This window comes from Hippopotamus amphibius, chromosome 8, assembly GCF_030028045.1.
Source record: "Hippopotamus amphibius kiboko isolate mHipAmp2 chromosome 8, mHipAmp2.hap2, whole genome shotgun sequence".
Taxonomy (NCBI): Eukaryota; Metazoa; Chordata; class Mammalia; order Artiodactyla; family Hippopotamidae; genus Hippopotamus; species Hippopotamus amphibius.
Window position 1 is genome coordinate 53,791,543 of NC_080193.1, and position 20,641 is coordinate 53,812,183.

The 20,641-nt window shown below is 43.7% G+C and overlaps 1 protein-coding gene across 1 annotated transcript in view; it reads left to right on the forward strand.

The window, feature by feature from the left end:
• Positions 1 to 13,308: 13,308 nt before the first annotated feature.
• UBXN4 (UBX domain protein 4) overlaps positions 13,309 to 20,641 on the forward strand; it is a 31,646-nt gene continuing 24,313 nt past the window's right edge. The window contains exon 1 of the mRNA XM_057745848.1: positions 13,309 to 13,691. Within this exon, the coding sequence (XP_057601831.1) occupies positions 13,610 to 13,691 (82 nt within the window). The 5' untranslated portion in view covers positions 13,309 to 13,609. The remainder of the gene's footprint in view (positions 13,692 to 20,641) is intronic.

Genomic DNA, 20,641 nt, shown 5'->3' on the forward strand with positions numbered 1-20,641 from the left:
CCCACCCAGGTGGAGGAAGGAATGATGATGTTGACCTTTCCTGACCCTCGTGACTTCAGTCAACTAAAGCTTGGACTCAGTCAACCTTTGCCCCAGTTCTATGCTGAATTGTCCTCTGCACAAGCCCCTTCATCAATATGCATGTGCCCTTAGCTTAAAAATTCCCCAGTTTCACAGTTTGGGGAGACACTGCTTTGGGAAAGATCCCTGGTGTTCTCCTTACTTGCTGCAAGTAATGATAAATCCTTCCTTCTCCCAATCTTGGCCTGGTTGTGTCTTTTGGCTGGACATCCACCAAGAGGTGAACCCAGTTTTGGGGTAACGGTCCCAGATGTCATTTCTGTTGCATTCTGCTGGCTAAAAAAAAAACCAAAAAAAAGTCATAGAGTCAACTCACAACAGAGAAAATAAACCCTACCTCTTGATGAGAGAAGCAGCAAAAAAGGCACGTAGAATGGAAGATAATGGTTGCAGTCATCTTTTGAGATAATTTACCACAAGCACAAATACCCAATAAAACTCCCCGTCGACTCTGTCTCCAGACTCAAGCCGGAAATTTCTCTCAAGATACTGAGGATTCTCTTCATCTTCATTACCACTACCCTGGTCCGAGCTGTCAGCATCCTGTGTTGAACTGAAATGGCCTTCTTAACTGGTCTCCCAGCTTCCACTCTTGTTCCCATATCTTCATAGAATGATCTAAAAGGTAATCAGCTTATGTCATTTTCCCATGCCCCAAATCCCTCAATGACTTCCTATTATTAAAATGTCTTGGGACTTCCCTGCCAGTCTAGTGGTTAAGACTCCTGGCTCCCACCGCAGGGGGCGCGAGTTTGATCCCTGATCGGGGAACTAAGATCCCGCATGCCATGTGGCCAAAAGCCAAAAATCTCAGTTTACAAGACTCAATCTAGCCCTGCCTACATCTCTGATCTTTATATCACCCCAGGACATTTGTGCTTGTTCTTTCCCTCTGAAATGCTCTGCTCCTGACCAACGTCTTTATCTTTCATATGTCACTTCATCAGAAAAGCCTTTATGAGCCACTCAGTGTAATGTAGCCACCCAAACACAATCACTTTATCTCAATTTTCTGCAGTTATCACTGTCAGATTTTTTTGTTTATTTTCTGTCTCTACCACTAGAATATGAATTCCATGAGATCAAAGATCATATCTTGCTTGTGGCTGTATTCCCACGCACCCATTGGTTGTCCAACAAATATTTGTTGACTGTTTAAGAGAGTGTATCAGGAGAATCCTGGTTATTTCTCTGGCCTGGAGCTCTCCCACAAAGTGCTGTCAGGAGATGGGAGGGAGCTGGAAGAGAAGCCTGATTCACACCCCCTGCTCTGGCTTAGCTTAGTTCCTTAGTGGCTGGGGCTGGGGCGAGGTAGGGGCTGGTCTTCAGAGATGGGCTGGTTGGTCACAGGGGAAGTAGAATAAAATGTGCATATGAGTTCCCTGGGTAATCTGATTAAGATGCAGATCCTGATTCAGTAGGTCTCAGGTGGGGCTTGAGATTGTCCATGATGCTGCTGGTACTCAGACCACACTTTGAGTAGCAAAGCACTGAGGCATCCCTATTTTCAGATAAGTAACTCAATATACATGGTTAGAGCTGGGACTTGCATTGATCGCCTGAGAGAAGGCGGTTATTATTAGTCTTGGTTATGAGAAAACTCACAAGTAGCTGAGAATCACACATACATCTCTGGCATATCACTAGCTTGATGAACCCCACATGAAAAGAAGGACCAAGCTTCTTCAAATAACTCAAGGACAAAAGCCAAGAAAACACTCATATTTGGGCCCCTGCAGTGTCACATCAATACATATATTCCTTGAGCTATTCCTCTTTAATTGTCTATCTTACCATACATTCCACCTTTCCCAAGACATCCTCCTCCTTTGTGGTCATCTGTCAAATTTAGACATTTTATGTACACTTCCTGTATTTGGGCAAATCCCACATTTACAAATCTTTCTACCCCCAGATAGCAGCTGGAATGACTGACTTCTCAGCTTCACTTTTGCTCAGAAAAGCTGTACCTTAGCATGGCTGTGATCCGGACATGGGATATGGGGCTCCACCAGCCACGTTCACATCCGGGATAATCTGATCAGGAAGAGAACAGTGGAGGAAGCAAGCTCTAGACAGTGGAGGAAGCAAGCTCTATACAGAATTCCTCTCTGTAGTTAGGTTGTTTCTATGTACAATCCCAGGAGATTTCAGAACTGCTCAGTCTTATCCTCCTGAGGGTTTGTGAGCAGCTAACCTTGAATTAATTACTTTTCTGTTTAAACTAGCTAGAGTGGATTCTGCTGTTTGCACCACTATTATCTTCCACCTGCTAGCACTCCATTTGGGATTTATGTTCCGTTGAATCTTATGCATGCTTCACCCACAAAGACTTACCTGGTTACTCAAGTTTACTGAGAGAAAAATAACATCTGATTTTTATTGAACATTTACATGTAGACATTGTACTGTTTATAGTGCTTAAATTTATAAAAACCCAACTCAAAGGGGTTAAAGTAACCAAGGGAATTTACTGGCTCATTGTAACTGAAAATATGAGCGATAGGTGTTTCAGGTATGGCTGGATCCAGGAGCTCTGCAATATCATCAGGATAAACTGTCTTCATCTGCAGGCTCTTCTATCCTGCAGTATAACATAGTGTATACTGTACTATGTGACTTTTTTGGTTTTGCTCATATACTGTCAAGTGTTGGTTATCTTCTCAAGTAAACATTTTACTCTAATTCCTAAAGCTGTGCTATCCAAAATGGTAGCTACAAGAAACATGTAGCTAGTAAATTCATTAAATTTAAATGAAATTTAATTAATTAAAATTAAATTAAATAAACATTCAGTTCCTCAGTTGCACTAGCCACATTTCAAAAGTTCAGTAGCCACACGGCTTTTCACTGTCCAGAATCTTTATCACCTCCCAGGTCTTGCATGCTCTGACCCTTGCCAACCTACCTCACCATGCTTACTTGGCACTTGCCTTCTCCCTTCCTAGGTTCCGGTCACACTGGACTTCCCGAAGTTCCTCGAACATGCCATGTTCTCGTCTCTGGGTTCTGTAAAGTGGTGATCTTATGCCAGACACTGGGATTCTCCCCATCTGTGGCAGAGATTGGTTAGTTTTTCAGCAAAGGAGGTGAATGTCTGTCTTCGCTGGCACGTGCCAGACTAAGGCTTTTCAGACTAAGTTTTCCAGCGCCATGTGTCTGAGTTTTAGCCAATGAAATTTAAGTAGAAATGATGCCTGCCCCTCTGTGCTTGGCCCCTAACACCTTCTAAGAGAGTCTCTCTGCCCTTGCTAATGAGTGGGGGCTGGAAACCAGCAGTTATCAGTATTACCAGAGAACTTGATACAAATGCAGAATCTCATCTCCAACCCCAGACCGACTTGAATCAGAATCTGCATTTTTAACCTGATCTCCAGGTCATCTGTAGACATTGAAACTTGCTTGTTGGCTGCATGGAGAGGATGTCATGGAGATCTCCAGGATGCCAGGAAAAGGAAAAGCCACTGATGGGAGGATTCAAGAATTCTTGAACCACCAATTTGAGCAAAGCCCCTTGCACAACCACCCCCTTACACCTCTGACTGACATCCGTCTGTGAAGTGAATGAGAAGTAAACCTTTCTTGGGTTTAGCCACTGAAACTTGTGGATTGTTTTTTTCCCACAAATAATGTACCCTCTGCCTGGAACATTTATTCTTCCCACCCTACCCTCCAACTTCTGTTCATTTGTATCCATACTTCACATCCCACCTCAAATATTTCTTCCTTCAGATAGCCTGCTCTTCCTCCAGAGCTCCTTAATTCAGTCCTCCAGACTAAGTCATTTCTGCCAGTAATAACTCTAATAATATCCTGTACTTTCTCTTCAAGACATTAATCACAATGGTAATTGTATGAGTAATTGGCCAATTAGTTCCTTAATGTTTTTCTATCCATCAGTATGTAATCTTCAGGGCAGGAAAAACATCTATGGCTTTTGTTTACTAATACATCCCCAGCTCCACCAGTGCCTTTCTCAGTAAATATTTGTCCCATGATTAAATGAAGAAATGATCTGGCTGAGTCAAAAGCTTTGAATCCTGAAAGGCACATATATATTTTTCTCCAGCATGGTTTTGGCAGGAAGGCAGAAATAATAGCTAACATCTGTAAAGCAGTTAATTACTATGTGCCAAGCACTTGCTAAGCACTTATAAGGGTTCCTATTTAATCATCACAGTAGCCCTAAAAGGTAAGTTCTATTATTATCTCAGTTTACAGGGAGGCAACTGAAGCGTCAGAGAGATGAGGAAATTTGCCCAAGGTCACATCGCTAGTGAGTGTTGGCTATATATCTCAACCAGGCAGCTGACTCCAGAGTTCATGGGCTTAATTAAGCCTTGCCAATGTAATGACTGACATTTTTTTTTAAATTTATTTTATTGAAGTATAGTTGATTTACAATGTGTTCATTTCTGCTGTACAGCAAAGTGCTTCATATATATGTGTATATATATATCTATATACACACTCTTTTTCATATTCTTTTCCATTATGGTTTATCACAGGATATTGAATATAGTTCCCTGTGCTCTTTATCCATTCTATATATAATACTTTGCATCTGCTGATCCCAAACTCCCAATCCATCCCTCCCCCACACCACCCCCCTCAGCAGCCACCAGTCTGTTCTCTGTGTCTGTTGACTGCCGTTTTTTATCTGTCTTATTTACCTGGATCTATAGGAAAAGCCAGGGACGAGTGCCGCCCTGTCTTTACTTACGAAAATTCAACTGTTGTGAGTGAAGTTTACAACATATTCTAATATTTCTCCTCTCCTTTTAAAATTTTCTGTGGATCCATAACCCTAATACAGTAACTAAATTATCATCTTCCGGGTCTATAGGTGAGTGATTATGCTTTCCGTAAGCAATTTACTTTTTTTACACTTCCTCTTTTCCACTCATGAAAAAGCAAGCACAGAGACTGTTTTTTTCCTTTACATGTTTTTTTATAGAAATAGCTTTGCAATATGTAAGTCATACAGCCTCCTCTGGTGGCAAACATGTGCAAATTTCTACAGAACAAAAAATGTCTTTTTGGTTTTTTAAAGGAAGTCGTGGGATTTTACATTTCAAGCTCCACTAAGAAATACACTTTGGTTTCTTTGTCAGGCAATGGTAAAGGGCTGGCACTGAACCTTCCACCTTCTTATGAATACTGAATATATTTGAGTGACCAGAGTTAAGAATTCAGTTTGTGATGGGTTTTTGTCTGTGCAAATTGACATAAAAGCTTTGTGGTGGGGAACCTTCAGCCTCATGCCTCTAATAACTCATTCAGTCTGCAAAGTACACAGGCATTGTGGGGGATAGAAAATGACAAAGAGGTGCTGCTTCTTACCTTTCAGAGGAAAGAAAACGTAAGCCCAGGAATTTAAATATGTATAAAATAAAATGTTCCCAGGATAAAATGGCCATGAGAAATGGCACTCCAGATGTGCCGCCTTCCCTGATCAATTGTCTTTCAGTTTCTTAGATGGTAGCTGGTACTGAGCAGGTTAGTGAACAGCAGCCAGCGTGGTTTATCCACGTGCACCTGTGCACATTCTGATGCCAGCTGAATGTGTACAGCAGGCAAATTCAGATATTTGTACTGCCAGAGAGCCAAGGCGTGAAGCTTAGACATGGGAGGGGCCATGGCAAAATTGAGTGCACATGACTTTTATAAAACCTTGTGCAAGCAGGTAACATTGGGACAGCAGTACAGCCCATGAGCTCCAGCACAAGTGGAGGACCAAAGCATCCCGGGATCCCACGCTGCCAAGACACAAAGAGAGTTAGGGCCCTGTGCCGGGTAAAGGGCTGCAGGAACTCTTTGGCAAACCTGAAGCAGCGTGTAGTGATGGGTCATGGAGGAGAACCAACAGAGTGGAGAGGTGCAAGGCCAGTGGATTCATGGTCAGCCCACTGGGAGGGGTCCCCATCTCTGCCCTGAACCACTGTGAACCACTTCTCTGTCTTCGATGACAAGAAGATGGACTTGAGAATTCACACTGGAGTCAAGCAGGTGGGTCAGACTGTTGAGCTGGGGGTTCTCCTAATGGTCAGAGACACACTATCCGAAACCTGGCCTTCCTCTTCACTGCCTCTGGACCTGGGAACAGGCCCAGTATCTACTGCCCCTCAGAGAAGAGCTCATTGCAATGAAACCAATCCTTTTGTACCAAAGAAGCCCATAAATCCTTGGAGACCAGCTTATGGGAAGTCTTTTATCTGTAGAATGAGGTGGGGTGGTGGGAAGAAAAAGAATAGGATATAACTCACTTCATAGTTTGCTAGCTGCACGCAAATAAACTTCTGATTGTAAAATTGAGCTATAACTTTTCAACAGTGATTCAGGTCCATTTGAAAAATAGGGCTGGCCAATGCCACTTCCTCCCAAAGGCCATCCCTGTCCCTCCCCTTCTCTCCATAATACCCTATATATGGTTCTTTCATTTTATGCAAACCAACAGTGTAACAGTCACCTATTTATGTATCAGTTTCTCCCAGTGGCTAGACTGTAAGCTTTTTGAGGACAAAAATAGTATCTACCATCGGTCAGCAAATATTTCTATTCCAAGCACCTGGCCTACAGCCTGTCCCATGTGGGCACTCAAATATGTGTTGACAGAGAAAGGAGAGAATTCCATGCAAGAGGAACCAATGAACAGAAGCAGAGATGGCAAGGAACGTGGCCTGGACAGTGGATAGAAGTGGATAAAACCGTCTGGTTGGCCCAGAGAGTTCAGGTGGGGAAGTAGAAGAATGAATGTTAGAAAAGCAGGTTGGAGCCAAATTGTAGACGATTTTGAATGCTGAGTTACAGAATTTGTACTTTATTTTTAGAGGTACTACAGAGCCAGTAAAGTTTTTTTTTGTTGTTTTGTTTTGGTTTTTTGTTTTTTTTCTTTTTTTCTTTTGGCTGCATTGAGTCTTCGTTGCTGCATGCAGGCTTTTCTCTGGCTGCAGCGAGAGGGGGCTACTCTTCTTTGTGGTGTGCAGGCTTCTCGTTGTGGTGGCTTCTCTTGTTGCAGAGCCCAGACTCTAGGTGCACAGGCTCAATAGTTGTGGCGCACGGGCTTAGTTGCTCTGTGGCATGTGGGATATTCCCGGACCAGGGATCGAACCCGTGTCCCCTGTATTGGCAGGTGGATTCTTAACCACTGTGCCACCAGGGAGGCCCCCAGTAAAGGTTTCTAAGCTGAACAAAAAAGCTAAAAATAATTTTGGGGGAATTTGGCTATGACATCACTGTGTGGGATGCACTGGTGAGAAGGCAGAAAGAGCAGCAAGGAAAGATGTATGAATCTTTCAGGTGATTGGAGTTCAACTGAGAGAAGCTCTGCTTGTGGGAAGTTTATTAGGGAGTAAATTACATCCGTAACAACACTGGTAAAATGCAGAGGTAGCACAGGCTTAGGATGATCCCAGGGGGATGGCTGGAGATCAGAGGCTCTCCAGAGGCCAAAATGAGGCAAGGGTTCCAGGCCTCTGTGCCCTCAGCTGAGCGCAACTCTCAGAGAAGGTCACAGCTTAGAGCCTTCAGCAACCAACATCCACCCCAGCAGCTAGGGGAGTGAGCACCATGGTTCTGAAGCAGGGCTTTGGGAAGGGCACCACAGCATCCATTACATTGAAATGAAAAGGATTTAAGATAACAGAAAAGAATTGAAAGATTGCTGGGGCTGGTTGTACACAGAGTAAAGGGAGGAGGTGCTGGTTTCACTCTCCGTGATGGAAGAAAGAAGGGCATGTTGATCCAGTAAGGGATATTTCTAATTGAATTCGACAATATTGGACTTCAAAGCTCAAGAATGGCAAAGAAATCAGGAATTTCTATAATTCCTGACTACGTTTGTCCCCCCCCCAAAAAACTCGAGAGGGGGCGTCAAGGAAGGGAGGGAATACGGGGATATGTGTATAAAAACAGTTGATTGAACCTGGTGTACCCCCAAAAAAATTTAAAAAAAAATTAAAAAAAAAAAAAAAAGAATGGCAAAGAAATCAGGAATTTCTATAATTCCTGACTACGTTTGTCCCCCCCCCCCAAAAAATTTAACATATTAAAACCCCATATTGCTGGGGAATTCCCTGGTGGTCCAGTGGTTAGGACTCAGTGCTTCCACCGCAGAGGACACGGGGTTCCATCCCTGGTCAGAGAACTAAGATCCCACACGCCACGAGGCATAGCCGCTAAATAAATAAATAAAAATAAAATAAAAAAAAATAAAATAAAACCCCATATTGTTGACCCGTCTCTTGCCCGCCCCTTGCCCTCCAGGCCATTGCCTTCCTCCCACTTGATATGTTTTGTATTCGCTGTCTTCTTTCTGCATTCACGTGCCCCCACCCCCCGCCCCCATTCAGCTTAGACTCCATGTTCCATCACATAGCTCACTTCTGCTAACCTCTTCCATTTCCTTGTTCCTTCGTCCTTTCTTGCTCGGTCTAGTATCCACGGCCCTGTGGAAATCCAAGTCTCCACATCCTCAGTGCCTGTATCCCAGGGACTGAGTGATCCCTGGAGAAAATCACACAACTGGGAAAAATCAGGGCCACCCATCTCACCGGGCCCTCAGCCCTGCCCGGCACAGTCTCCCTCGGCCCTTGCCTTTCAACACGCATCAATATTATTTCAGGCCTTGTCTCGATCTTCAAGGTACCAATTTCCTTACCTCCCCCGTCACCCTCAACAAATGACCTCTCCTTCATAGGGCTCAGCCTTCAGATGACAACTTCCTCACCTTACTGTCCTGAAACTTATAAACTTCTTTATGTCCAAAGTTATTTTTCCACTCTTCTTCCTGTTAAAACGGAAAGGGTGTCTCTTCTGTCTGCCTGTGCTTTGGATCCCATCCCAGTTTGCTTAGAAGGGCGGTGATTACAAGAAGCAATATCCAACTACAGAGGAGCCTGATCTGTGAGGATAGTTATTCTCTCACAAGACAGGACTTGAGTCATCATAGACACGCGTGCTTTCTGTATTCCATTTTACCATCCTCAGAGTGATGGCAGTGTCGTTCCTCTGACCACAGCACCACCAGGCATCATATGCACACAACCATACCAAGCAAAGAAAGGTTGTGCTTTCTTCCGTGTGTCTCTTTTTTAAGGAAAACCTCTTCCCGCAACTTCCCACAGGCTCCTACTGGCTCTAAGGGGAGGCTGAAAAAACAAGTATCTAGCAGTTTCCCTCTCACTGGGGAAACTGCCAGCAAAGAATAATGGGGGGCGTGGTAGAAGCATGACTGTTGGGTGGGCTTTTAGCAGCATTTGCCATATTTCTCATATTCCCTCCCATCTTCGTAGGGGCCTCCCTCTTTCCTGCATATTCAATCTCTCCAAGACTAGCTTCTTTTCATTGATATTTACTAGTGTACAAGTTTCTCCAATCTTTAAAAAAAAGCTGCCTTTCTCAGTCCAAATCCCTGTCCAGCTGATGTCCTTTCTTCCTCTTTCTCTTCGCACTTACTGACGTCCCTTCCCTAGCTCCCCTCGCTCTTCAACCCCCTGCCATCTGGCTTTCACATAGGAGAACCCATCAAAACCTCTCTTGCTAAGCTGATAATCACCTCTATATGGCTAAAAACAGTGGACATTTGAAAGTCTCATTTAACTTGACCCCAAAGCAGCAGTCAGCACAGTGGCTTCTCACTCCCTTCTCAAAACTCTTTCTACCCCTGGCCTCTTTGGTGTCACAAGCTCCCATTCTTCCACCCCCCATCACCATCCCCCCAACATACCCCCATACCTTTCCTGAGTCTCTATTACTGTTACCGAGTCCAAGCTCACTCTGCTGGCCACATGACAGGCCAATGAATCGAAGACGAGGTGTTGAGGCAAGGAATACAACTTTACTCAGAAAGCCAGCAAACCATGAAGATGGCAGACTAATGCCTCCTAAAAAACCATCTTATTGGGGTCTGGATGCCAGTTTGTTTTATAGAACCAGAGAGGGAGGGGCTGTGGGGAATTAAAGGGCCATCAGTCTTACAAAAGATCTCCGGGAATAACCAGCCTCAGTGAGGGGAATATGTTAGTTTCAGCCATTCACACAGGTGGGCAGGGCAGATTGTCTGCCTGTGAGCTGAACAGAGGCACTTTAGTTTAACAAATAAGCAGAGGGGCAGTGTTCCCTGAGGCAGGGCATCATGCATTATCACAACAACAAAAACAACAAAAAGCAAAGGTTAAAGTCAAAGAAACAGATCCAACATGGAGTTCAATGTAGCTCCACACAGTAACATTACTGGTTCATTCTTCCCTACACAACCCTATAGATGTTGGAGGTCTTAAGACCTCCGTCATAAGTCTTGTCTTACTTCATTTTACACACTCCAAAAGTGAGAACATCCTCCAGAGCTTCTATTATCCCCTGAATGTAGAGAAATCTCACATTCCTATCTCTAGGTAAGAACTGTTTTCTGAGCTCCAGACCTGACACATCTATCTGCTTACTTCACATCTCCACTTGCTGTCTCTCCCGTACTCCAAACCTATGGCGAATACCGAACTCACATCTTCATGGCCACCTCCCCACCTGCCTGCTCTTCCTTCAATAGTCCCTATCCCACTATCATCTTCTTTTTTTTTTTGGCACACGGGCTTAGTTGCTCCGCGGCATGTGGGATCTTCCTGGAGCTGGGATCGAACCTGTGACCTCTGCATTGGCAGGCGGATTCTTAACCACTGCGCCACCTAGGAAGCCCCACTATCATCTTCTATACAACATCAAGACAGAAACCCAAGATCTCTTCTTGACTCCTCCTTCCTCAAATTCCATAGCTAACTGATCAACAAAACCTATTGGGTCTGCTTCCAAAATTCTCGAAAGTACCCACTTCTCCATCTCCCTTATACATGGACAGTCGGTTCTTAACCAGTCTCTTCACTTTCCCCCTTTCCACTTCCAAAACAGTCCACTTAAACTGCAGTGTAGCTGCATATTAAAAACACAAATCTTTTTTCTTTTAATTTAATTTATTTTTGATTGCATCAGATCTTAGTTGCGGCATGTGGGATCTTTTGTTGCAGTGTGCAGGCTTCTATCTAATTTGTGGCTTGTGGGCTCCAGAGTGAGTGGGCTCTGTAATTGGGGCACATGGGCTCAGCAGTTGGGGCATGTGGGCTTAGTTGCCCCATTCCATGTGGGATCTTAGTTCCTTGAACAGGGATCAAAACCATGTCCTCTGCATTGGAAGGCAGATTCTTAACCACTGGACCACCAGGGAAGTCCCTAAAAACACAAATCTTATTTGAAACTTCTCTGTTTAAAATTCTTTAGTGAGGAACTTCCCTGGTTGCACAGTGGTTAAGAACCCAATGCAGGGGACACGGGTTCAATCCCTTGTCCAGGAAGATCCAACATGCCACGGAGCAACTAAGCCCATGTGCCACAACTGCTGAAGCCTGCGAGCCTAGAGCCTGTGCTCTACAACAAAAGAAGCCACTGCACCACAACGAAGAATAGCCCCCACTTGCCACAACTAGAGAAAGCCCTCACACAGCAACAAAGACCCAATGCAGCCAAAAATAAAAAAAAAAAAAATTCTTCAGTGGTTTTCTACAGTTCTTAGAAAAATGTCCACAATCCTTAACATGACTTGCAACTCCCTGCATGAACTAACCTTGCTATTTTTCCAGCCTCATTTACACCACACACACTGGACACTTTTCAGTTCTTCAAGGGTACTATTCTCATTTGCTTCCAAGCCTTCACACTGCTGTTTCTTCTATCTGGAAGTCTTCTCATTCACCTAGCTAGATTTCCCCTCGCATGTCATCTCCTTAGGAAGGCCTTTTCTAACCCCACTGTCCATGTTTGGTCACACCATCACATTTCTGAAGCACTCTTGTGCCATACATCATCACTTACAGTCTGCCTTTCTCTTTAGACTGTGCAGTCACAAAGGCAGGGCCTTTGTCTGACTGCCTCACCTCCTTATCAATGCCAGGTACAATGCCTAGTTCATAGCAGAATAGCAGTAACTATGTGATGAATGAGTGAAAGGCTATGAATGATTCTGCTAATGTTAATTCTAACAGCAGAAATAAAGACATTGCTCTACCAAAAGGATACATGTGTTGATGGAATCGTAAGGAATCCACTTAAAGTTGATGGTGAAGATCAACTCTAATTCTCCCTAAGGAATGGTGTCCTACATAAGCAGCAACTTTCTGTAATCAGCATTATATTTCAGTTTATAATAACTCTGTATGAGAGGCCTGGTTGGAAAAAAGTAAACAAAGATCGGAATCGATGTTAGCTATTTTTCGGTTAAATATTTGTAGGAAAAGGATATTTTCAGAGGGAGCCCCTCCTTAATCCTGCAAGGATTGTCAAATGATTGTGTACTGCTGGAGGAGAAATTTAAGTGATGTAGGATGTATAATATAACAGCGTATGCAACTTCAAATAAACCATACAAGCCTTTAGCCAATAGTTACTAGAGGCCGTGTAATTTCAAGAAAGTATTAAATATGAATCAGTTTTCATTTTAATGGAAACCAACTGCAAAGTGCCATATCCTGATCACAGTAATTTGTCACATATCACCGTAAACAATATTATCTATTCTTCTCTTTCGTATTACTATGAAAAGTAGCTGGAAAATAAATCATTATTTCTTCTCTGCTTTTGACTTACTTTCAAAAGCAGCTGTGGCAACAGCATAGCTTAGTGTTTTGAGGTTTGGGATGATCTCTAACCAACGACTAGGAAATTACTCAAGGTCTGCGTTCAACCAATACCTCCCCTCAGGTACGCTGGCTGTATGGTACTACAGAAAGTGACTGCTGTGGTCTGTGGTTCTTTTCTTCAAGGTTGAGCTGATAAATTAAGTTCAGCAGAAATGGAAGCCTTGCAGTAAATCCCTACAAAGCCCACTTAGTTCCTAACCGAGAGACATCCACCCTATCACACAATGGCCACTCATCATAATAGAGAATTACATCTTTCCACTGAGGCAGGGTTCCACCCGGGGCGGGGATGATTTACTGCACGTTGAAGGTGTCAATAATGCCGAGAATGGCATCTCCTGGTGACTAGCGCGATGTCGCTTTACAGATGTCAAGTGGCCCTCACTGCTGCCCCCTTAACCGTGCCGGGGAAACCACAGTTACATGTCTCACAATATTAAAGGGACCAAGCCTAAGAAGACTACAGTTCCCGTCATGCTTCAGGCAGGCGCTGCCGACCCCACTTAGCGATTAGTCATCCTTTCCGCTGCCTGCTTTCACTTCCGGAACGACGGGGCCTGCGGCTTCGCGGGCGCGCGCACGCACCAAGTTGCCAACGAGACAAGGCACGGGGGCGCGGTGCCGACGGCGACGTGTGGCGTCACGTGGCGCGGGGTGCGCCTCGCCTGCGCGCCTGCGCGCGTCCGGACGCCGCTGACGGGCTTGCGCGCCTGTGCGGAGCCGGAGGCGGGGGACGGGCCGGCTGGGACGGCTGGGTCCGCGGGGCCCGACGGCGGAAAAGGAGGGGCCAGCTACGGGACCGCGGCGACAACGCACCGAGCGAGCTTCTGTGCCCGAGGGCAGCAATGCTGTGGTTCCAGGGCGCCATTCCGGCCGCCATCGCATCGGCCAAGAGGAGCGGCGCGGTCTTCGTGGTGTTCGTGGCAGGTGAAGGAGGCGAGGGCCCGCGATGTAGCCGGGACACCCCCTGCGGCCTGTCTCCACCCCGAAGGGCCCGCAGCCTTTCCTCCCAGCGCCCAGAGGCTCGGGCTGCCCGCCCTTGGCGTCTGAGCGCCTCCCCCGTCCGTCTGGAGCACCCCGGGCCTGGCCCCCGCCGCCCGCTTCTGCCGACCCCCGGCGGGAGGCTTGGCCCCGGCCTCGCCCCCAGAGCGCGCCGAGCCCCGCCGGCCCCTCCCCGCGCGGGGCAAGGGGGCGGGTGGAGCAGGCCCTGGCCGCCCAGCCCGCAGCTCCCCGCCGAGCCCGACCCCGCGCCGCCTCCCGGGCGCCCCCCGCGGGGCGCTGTGTCCCCGAGGACCCCCTTCGGGAGGCTTTAACGCCCGTGTCGTTAGTGTGTAGGTGGGATAAGGGACGAGCCGTCAGGCAGGCAGTTTTGCTTGTAGTCAGTTGTGGACTGTCAGGAAGAAAGCTGTGTCATCGGTAATCAACAAAGAGAAACCACCCGGCGTTCACGGTTACTGGCTTTCGCATGTTCTTGAAACGCAAACTTTGGAGGTCTATATAGGTTTGATTTGTTTTTTTTTAATTATATGGGGGTGGTGAATCTAGTATAGAATAATTGCTTTGTTGCAAGTTGTTTTCTTTTTTTTTTTCCATTTGTTTAGAAGTAGACACACAAGCCTTCTTTCTTTTTGTTGTTTTCCTAGTCTCATAGCTACAGTTTCAAAACATGTACTTACCCATTCACCCCGTTTTGCTCTGGGTTATTTTGCTCCGTATTTTGTTACTGAAATCTAGATTTGTAGTAAACCTATGCCTGTGAGGTTTTGCTGATCCTCATTACATGAACCAAATCACTGTTTGTGACGACCGTTAATTTGAGGTGTATTATTTCAACTATTTGTGTTTAATAACGGTTTATTCATTGTTAAGTCACGACTTGGAAGGCTAGATAATAGCCCTATAGCTTTATGCACAGCAGTGAAGAGCAAGGTGCTGAAATGTGTTTCGCTTACCATTAAATTTGGAATTTTGAATTGCTTTAAATTATGCTAAAATTTTAGCCAAATGCAGTTAATTAGAAGAGCTGGAGTAGTTTAGATTGTCTTGTGCTGTTTTAGAATTATACTTCGCATAAATAAATAACTGCTCTAAACCTGTAAGGATATAAGCGGATTAAAAGGGAAAGGAAAATTAGTGATACTTAGTTGCTTATTAGGGGTACAGTAATAGTTTTTTTAATTAATTAATTTATTTTTTGGCTGCGTTAGGTCTTGATTGCTGCACACGGGCTCTGTGTAGTTGCGGCCAGCAGGGGCTGCTCTTCATTGTGGTGCACGGGCTTATTGCGGTGGCTTCTCTTTGTTGCAAAGCACCGGCTCTAGGTGCGCGGGCTTCAGTGGTTGCGGCACACGGGCTCAGTTGCTCCGCAGCATGTGGGATCTTCCTGGAGTAGGGATCAAACCCATGTCCCCTGCTTTGGCAGGTAGACTCTCAGCCACTGCGCCACCTAGGAAGTCCCTACAGTAATAGTTTTAATGACATTTTAAGTTGTGCTTTTCACATAAAATTTCAGTTGATCTTGGCAGTTGGTAGAACAGGGTTTATTCGCATTTTATAGATGAGGAAACTTATGTCCTCAGTGGTTAAATGATATACAGCAGTGTCACAAAAAGGATTTGTATCTTGTCCTGACAGATTTTTTTTTTTTTGAGTGTCTTTTTTTGTTTCTCAAGAAAAAAACTGAACAGTGGTAGATTTTAGGAAGTTATTGAAATTGGTGTGGAAATCAGGAAATCTAGGATTATAGTGCTCATGTTTTTAAACAGAAAACACATTTGATAGTGTCCAAAGGTTCCTAGAAGGCACTCTTGGGCTAACCAGTTAATTTGAAGGAAGAAATGCTAGATTTAATAACAAACATTTGGAAACAGTAGTGCTAATTATTTCAGTAGAAAAATAAAGTTATAGGTCTTTGGGCTTTGTGTGTATATATAATGTATACATTCTTCAGTTAACTTTTTACTGATGAGTATGTATCATATGTTTTTAGAATATCAATGAGTGTTGAATGCTTTCAGGAGGACTGTTAGGAATCTGCCGAAGGAGTCTGTCCCTTGACCCATTCAAAATACCATTAGTTTTTCTAAAGTTTTAGGAAGTTAATCTCCAAGACTAGTTAGGATTAGTGTCACTGACAGTGGAGTCATGAAACTGCAACACTTACAGGTTGCTTAGAGCTTTGTTCCTGACTTTGAAGAATACAGCCAGAACTCATGATTTTCTTAGATCTGAGACCTTGACAGTAATATACCAACTCACTGGAAAATTAAGAAGATATCTCTATAATGTAGTTGGAGGGAGTGATCTTAGGGGTAATCTTTGGTTCATATAACCACTCAAGTGGGAAGCATTTTAGGTAGATTGTTTATATTAGTGAAATTTTCAGGGGTGAATTAAAGAATATGTAGGATTGGTGTTAAGAGACTGGAGAGATTGCTACTAGTTAAGTCAATGAATTAACAAGGATTTTCAAAGTATTACAGCTGTGTAAATTGTAAGAAATAAAACTGAAAAAGATTTTGATTCTGTCCTTGGGAAGGTAGAATAATCTGGCAAGGATTCTGAAGCAGAGGTGTCTGTTCACTGACTAGTGTTGCTAGTTGGCTAAAATCTCCTTGACTGACACCATTTAATACTTTGTTGTTGTTTTGTTAATATAGACTAAAAAACCCTTTGGTTTTGACTTGTTGAGTTTTTCTAGTTTGGAATTACTGGGGGTCTACAACTCTTTGTTTCAGAGTTTGTGCTATTCTTTTTAAGTGGCTTTACTTTTGGATACTTGCTGATACCACGAAGGATATAATGTTTTCTCCTAAAATCTTTGGCCCACCTAACTCCACAGCATAGTTCATAATTTGATTAAAAAAAAGAAAGTAAAGATACTAAAGTTGGCAATTAATAATCCCACTCAGTACTGTTAAGATAACTCTCACTGAATTATGTAATTCCATTCAGTCTTACATCTCTGTTGGTCAAGCAGCTGCTGCTGTACTATCCTGAGTCATGGACAGACATTGCTAGTGGGGATGAAACACTTGCGACCCTATCACGTCGTACAGGGTAGGTGAGGGAGTGAAGAACCTCAGCCTCGGAAGTGGCAGATCCATCCTTCCAGGTACCTACCTACTTGACATCCCCAATTGGATGCCTCACAGGATTCTCAAGCCTAAAAGTATTACTGCTTGAACCTGTTTTTCCCCCCAGTGTTCTACTTCTAAGTAAATGGTACTGTCTTATGTCCAGTTAGGTAAACCTAGGTGTGGGAGTCATCTTTGGACACTAACTCTTCAGTCTCATCTTGTCTCCTGCTCCCTAGTGTTCACAGCACTCCTAATCACACAGCCCTTTCCCTGTGTGGAAACTACTTCTTTGTCGTGAACTCTTCTGGCTTGTGGCATGGCTCAGCTCTTTCATCCTTTAGGCCTCATTATAAATATCACCTCAGAGAGGGCTTCCCTGACCGATCTAAAGAGGTCTGTTCCTTTTTCAGAGTGTTACATACTATAATTACTTACAGTTTACCAAACAAGTACTTTTTTTGTATCTTTTTTTATGAAATTGTTTTTAACATGGAATCAAACCATTTTTTTATTTATGGCTGCATTGGATCTTTGTTGCTGCGCTTGGACTTTCTCTAGTTGTGGTGAGCGGAGGCTGCTCTTCGTCGTGGTGCACGGGATTCTCATTGCGGTGGCTTCTCTTGTTGAGGAGCACAGGCTGTAGGTGCACAGGCTTCAGTAGTTGTGGCATGTGGGCTCAATAGTTGTGGCTCGTGCGCTCTAGAGCACAGGCTCAGTTGTTGTGGCGCGCGGGCTTAGTTGCTCCGCAGCATGTGGGATCTTCCTGGAACAGGGATCGAACCCTTGTCCCCTGTGTTGGCAGGCAGATTCTTAACCACTGAGGCACCAGGGAAGTCCCCTGTATCTTTAAACTTTAAGCTCTGCTGATGGCATACAGTATCTCAATTTATTTTATATTTAGTGTATAGCTCAGTGCCTAGCACAGTGTAAATGTGGGATGAAATAGTGAATGTATGAAAGAATGAATAAAAAGGATCCCTAACACCTCACAGCCTTCTCTAAGTGTAGTAAGAATGTTCCTATATAGCTGTTTTCTAGGTTGATAATCTTGTCATTTACTTGGAATTCTACATCTTTCCTCACCCTGTAGTGTCTGGAGATGTGCTCAGAATGGTCTCACTGCAAATGATAGTTTTCCTGTCGGCTGCTTCAACATCTACGGGTCTGCTAATGGGCATTCTTTTGGTCTTGGTCTGCAGATGCATTCTAGTCCCTGTCTACTTTTCCGTGGCCGGATTTCTCAAGCCCCTTATTACTGAATATTCCTGGAACTCATTTCACAAAAAATGTTTTCAACTGTGCGCATTAGTCAAGTTTTGTAGGCATGCCAGGATAATATACCAGGAATTTAGCTATTCATTCCACAGAATACTTATTGAGAGCCCGCTGTATTCCAGGTATTTATTTACTCTATGCCAGGTTCTGTTATAGGCGTTTGAGTTACATCAGTAAATAAAAAGGAAAACAATTCTTGCCTTCATGCAACATGCTTGCTAGTGGAGGGAGACAGACAATAAACAGTAAACATAATAAGTAAAACACATAGTCTATCAGAAGGTAATAAGTATTACAGAAAAAAAAAGCAAGAAATGAGGGAGCTTTGGGAACATCTGAAGTGTGTAATTTAATTTTTTTTGCTGTGCTGCGTGGCTTGTGGGATCTTAGTTCCCTGACCAGGGTTCGAACCTGGGGCCCTGCAGTGAAAGCACCAAGTCCTAACCACTGGACTGCCAGGGAATTCCCTGCAGTGTGTAATTTTAAAGTAGTGATTAGGGAAGGTTTTATTGAGAAGATAATATTGAGCAGTGACTTAAGGGAGTTGAGAGTTAACCGTATAGGTATCTGGGGAAAGAATATTCCAGGCAGAGGAAACAACTAGTACAAAGACCTTATAGCAAGAATCTCTAATATTTGAAGAGTAGAAAGGAAAGGGATAGGAGGAAAGTGACAGCGAAAAAGTAAAAGGAAATAAGGTCAGAGAGGTAACTGAAGGCCTGACACCGTTTGTAAGGACTTTGTCTTTTACTTTGAGGGAAGTAGGGAGCTATTGTAGAATTTTGATCAAAGGGGTGATGTGATCTGACTTTTTATTTTATTTTATTTTTGGCCACGCCACGCAGCTTGTGGGATCTTAGTTCCCCCACCAGGATTGAACGCAGGCCCATGGCAGTGAGAGCATGGAGTCCTAACCACTGGACAACCAGGGAATTCCCTGATCTGACTTTTTAATGAAAGATGCTAAGAGTAGACTGAGCAGGGAGACCAGTTAGGAGGCTGTTGTAATCGTTTAGGTGAGAATATGGTAGCTTAAGTCAGGTAGGCAGTGAAAGTGGTAAGATATAGTTACATTCTGGATATATACATTTATATAGTTTTTTCATTTTTTAAATTTTTATTTATTTATTTTAATTTCTTGGCCACGTCTCATGGCATATGGGAACTTAGTTCCCCTACCAGGGATTGAACCCATGCCCCCAGCAGTGGAAGCATGGAGTCTTTTTTTGTTTGTTTGGTTTTTGGTTTTTTTGTTTTGTTTTTTAACAATGAAATTGGACCTTTATTTTATTTTATTTATTTTTTTTTTTCACATTTTAAAGCTCTTTATTGGAATATAATTGCTTTACACTGTTGTGCCAGTTTTTGCTGTACAGCAAAGTGAATCAGCTGTATCCCCCCCATATCCCCTCCCTCTCGCGACTCCCTCCCACCCTCCCTATCCCATCCCTCCAAGTCATTGCTCATCATCAAGTTGATCTCCCTGTTTCATGTAGCAGTTTCCCACTAGCTATCTGTTTCACATTTGGTACTGTATATATGTCAATACTGTTCTCTCGCATCGTCCCAGCTTCCCCTTCGCCCCCCACCCCGTGTCCTCAGGTCCATTCTCTACAACTGCATCTTTATTCCTGCCCTGTCACTGGGTTCATCAGTACCATTTTTTAGATTCCATATATACATTCCATATACTGTTAGCATACGGTATTTGTTTTTCTGGGACACGCAGAGTCTTAACCACTGGACCTCAGGGGAAATCCCTGGACATATTTTGGAGAGAGTGTCAACTAAAGACAAGAACAACTACCAAAGATCTTGTGTGCCTCAGCTAAGGCCCAGCACAGCCAAATAAATAAATATTAAAAACAAAAAAACTAAACTAAACTTTTTGGCTTGAGAACTGAAAGGATGGTGTTGCCATTAACAGATAACTGGGATGGGGAAGGCTAAGGGTGGATTAAATTGGGGAAGGGGAACGCACTTGGGAAGAAAATGGTTTCCAAAAGAGTAGGTATAGAAAGATCTCATTTTTGTAAAGCAAAAAATATGACCTCAAAACTTTTTATCCGTAAATTGGCAAAGGTTGCTCACCTTTGAGAAAACACTTAGCTCTGCTAACCTCAGAAATATTTTTCAGTGACTTAACTCAGGTAAGTTTTACTTTGCCAACCAAAGAGTGGTTATGCCAAAATCTAGATGTTACAGGTCTAAAATGGAAATATCTCTTGATAGGTATAACTTTTAAAACATTTTGTCACTGAGGTATGGCATACAGTATATTAAGCAAAATACTTTCAGTGAACAGCTAGATGAACTTTTACAGATGAATACACTTGTGTAACTGTCATCCAGATAAGATATAAACATTTCCTGTCATGTGCTATAGCTTATATGCAGAATCTAAAAAAAAATGATGCAAATGAACTTAATTACAAAATAGAAACAGACTCAAAGAGAATGAATTTATGGTTGCCACGGAGGGAGGGTGGGGGGGAGGGTAGGTTGGGAGTTTGGGATTGACAT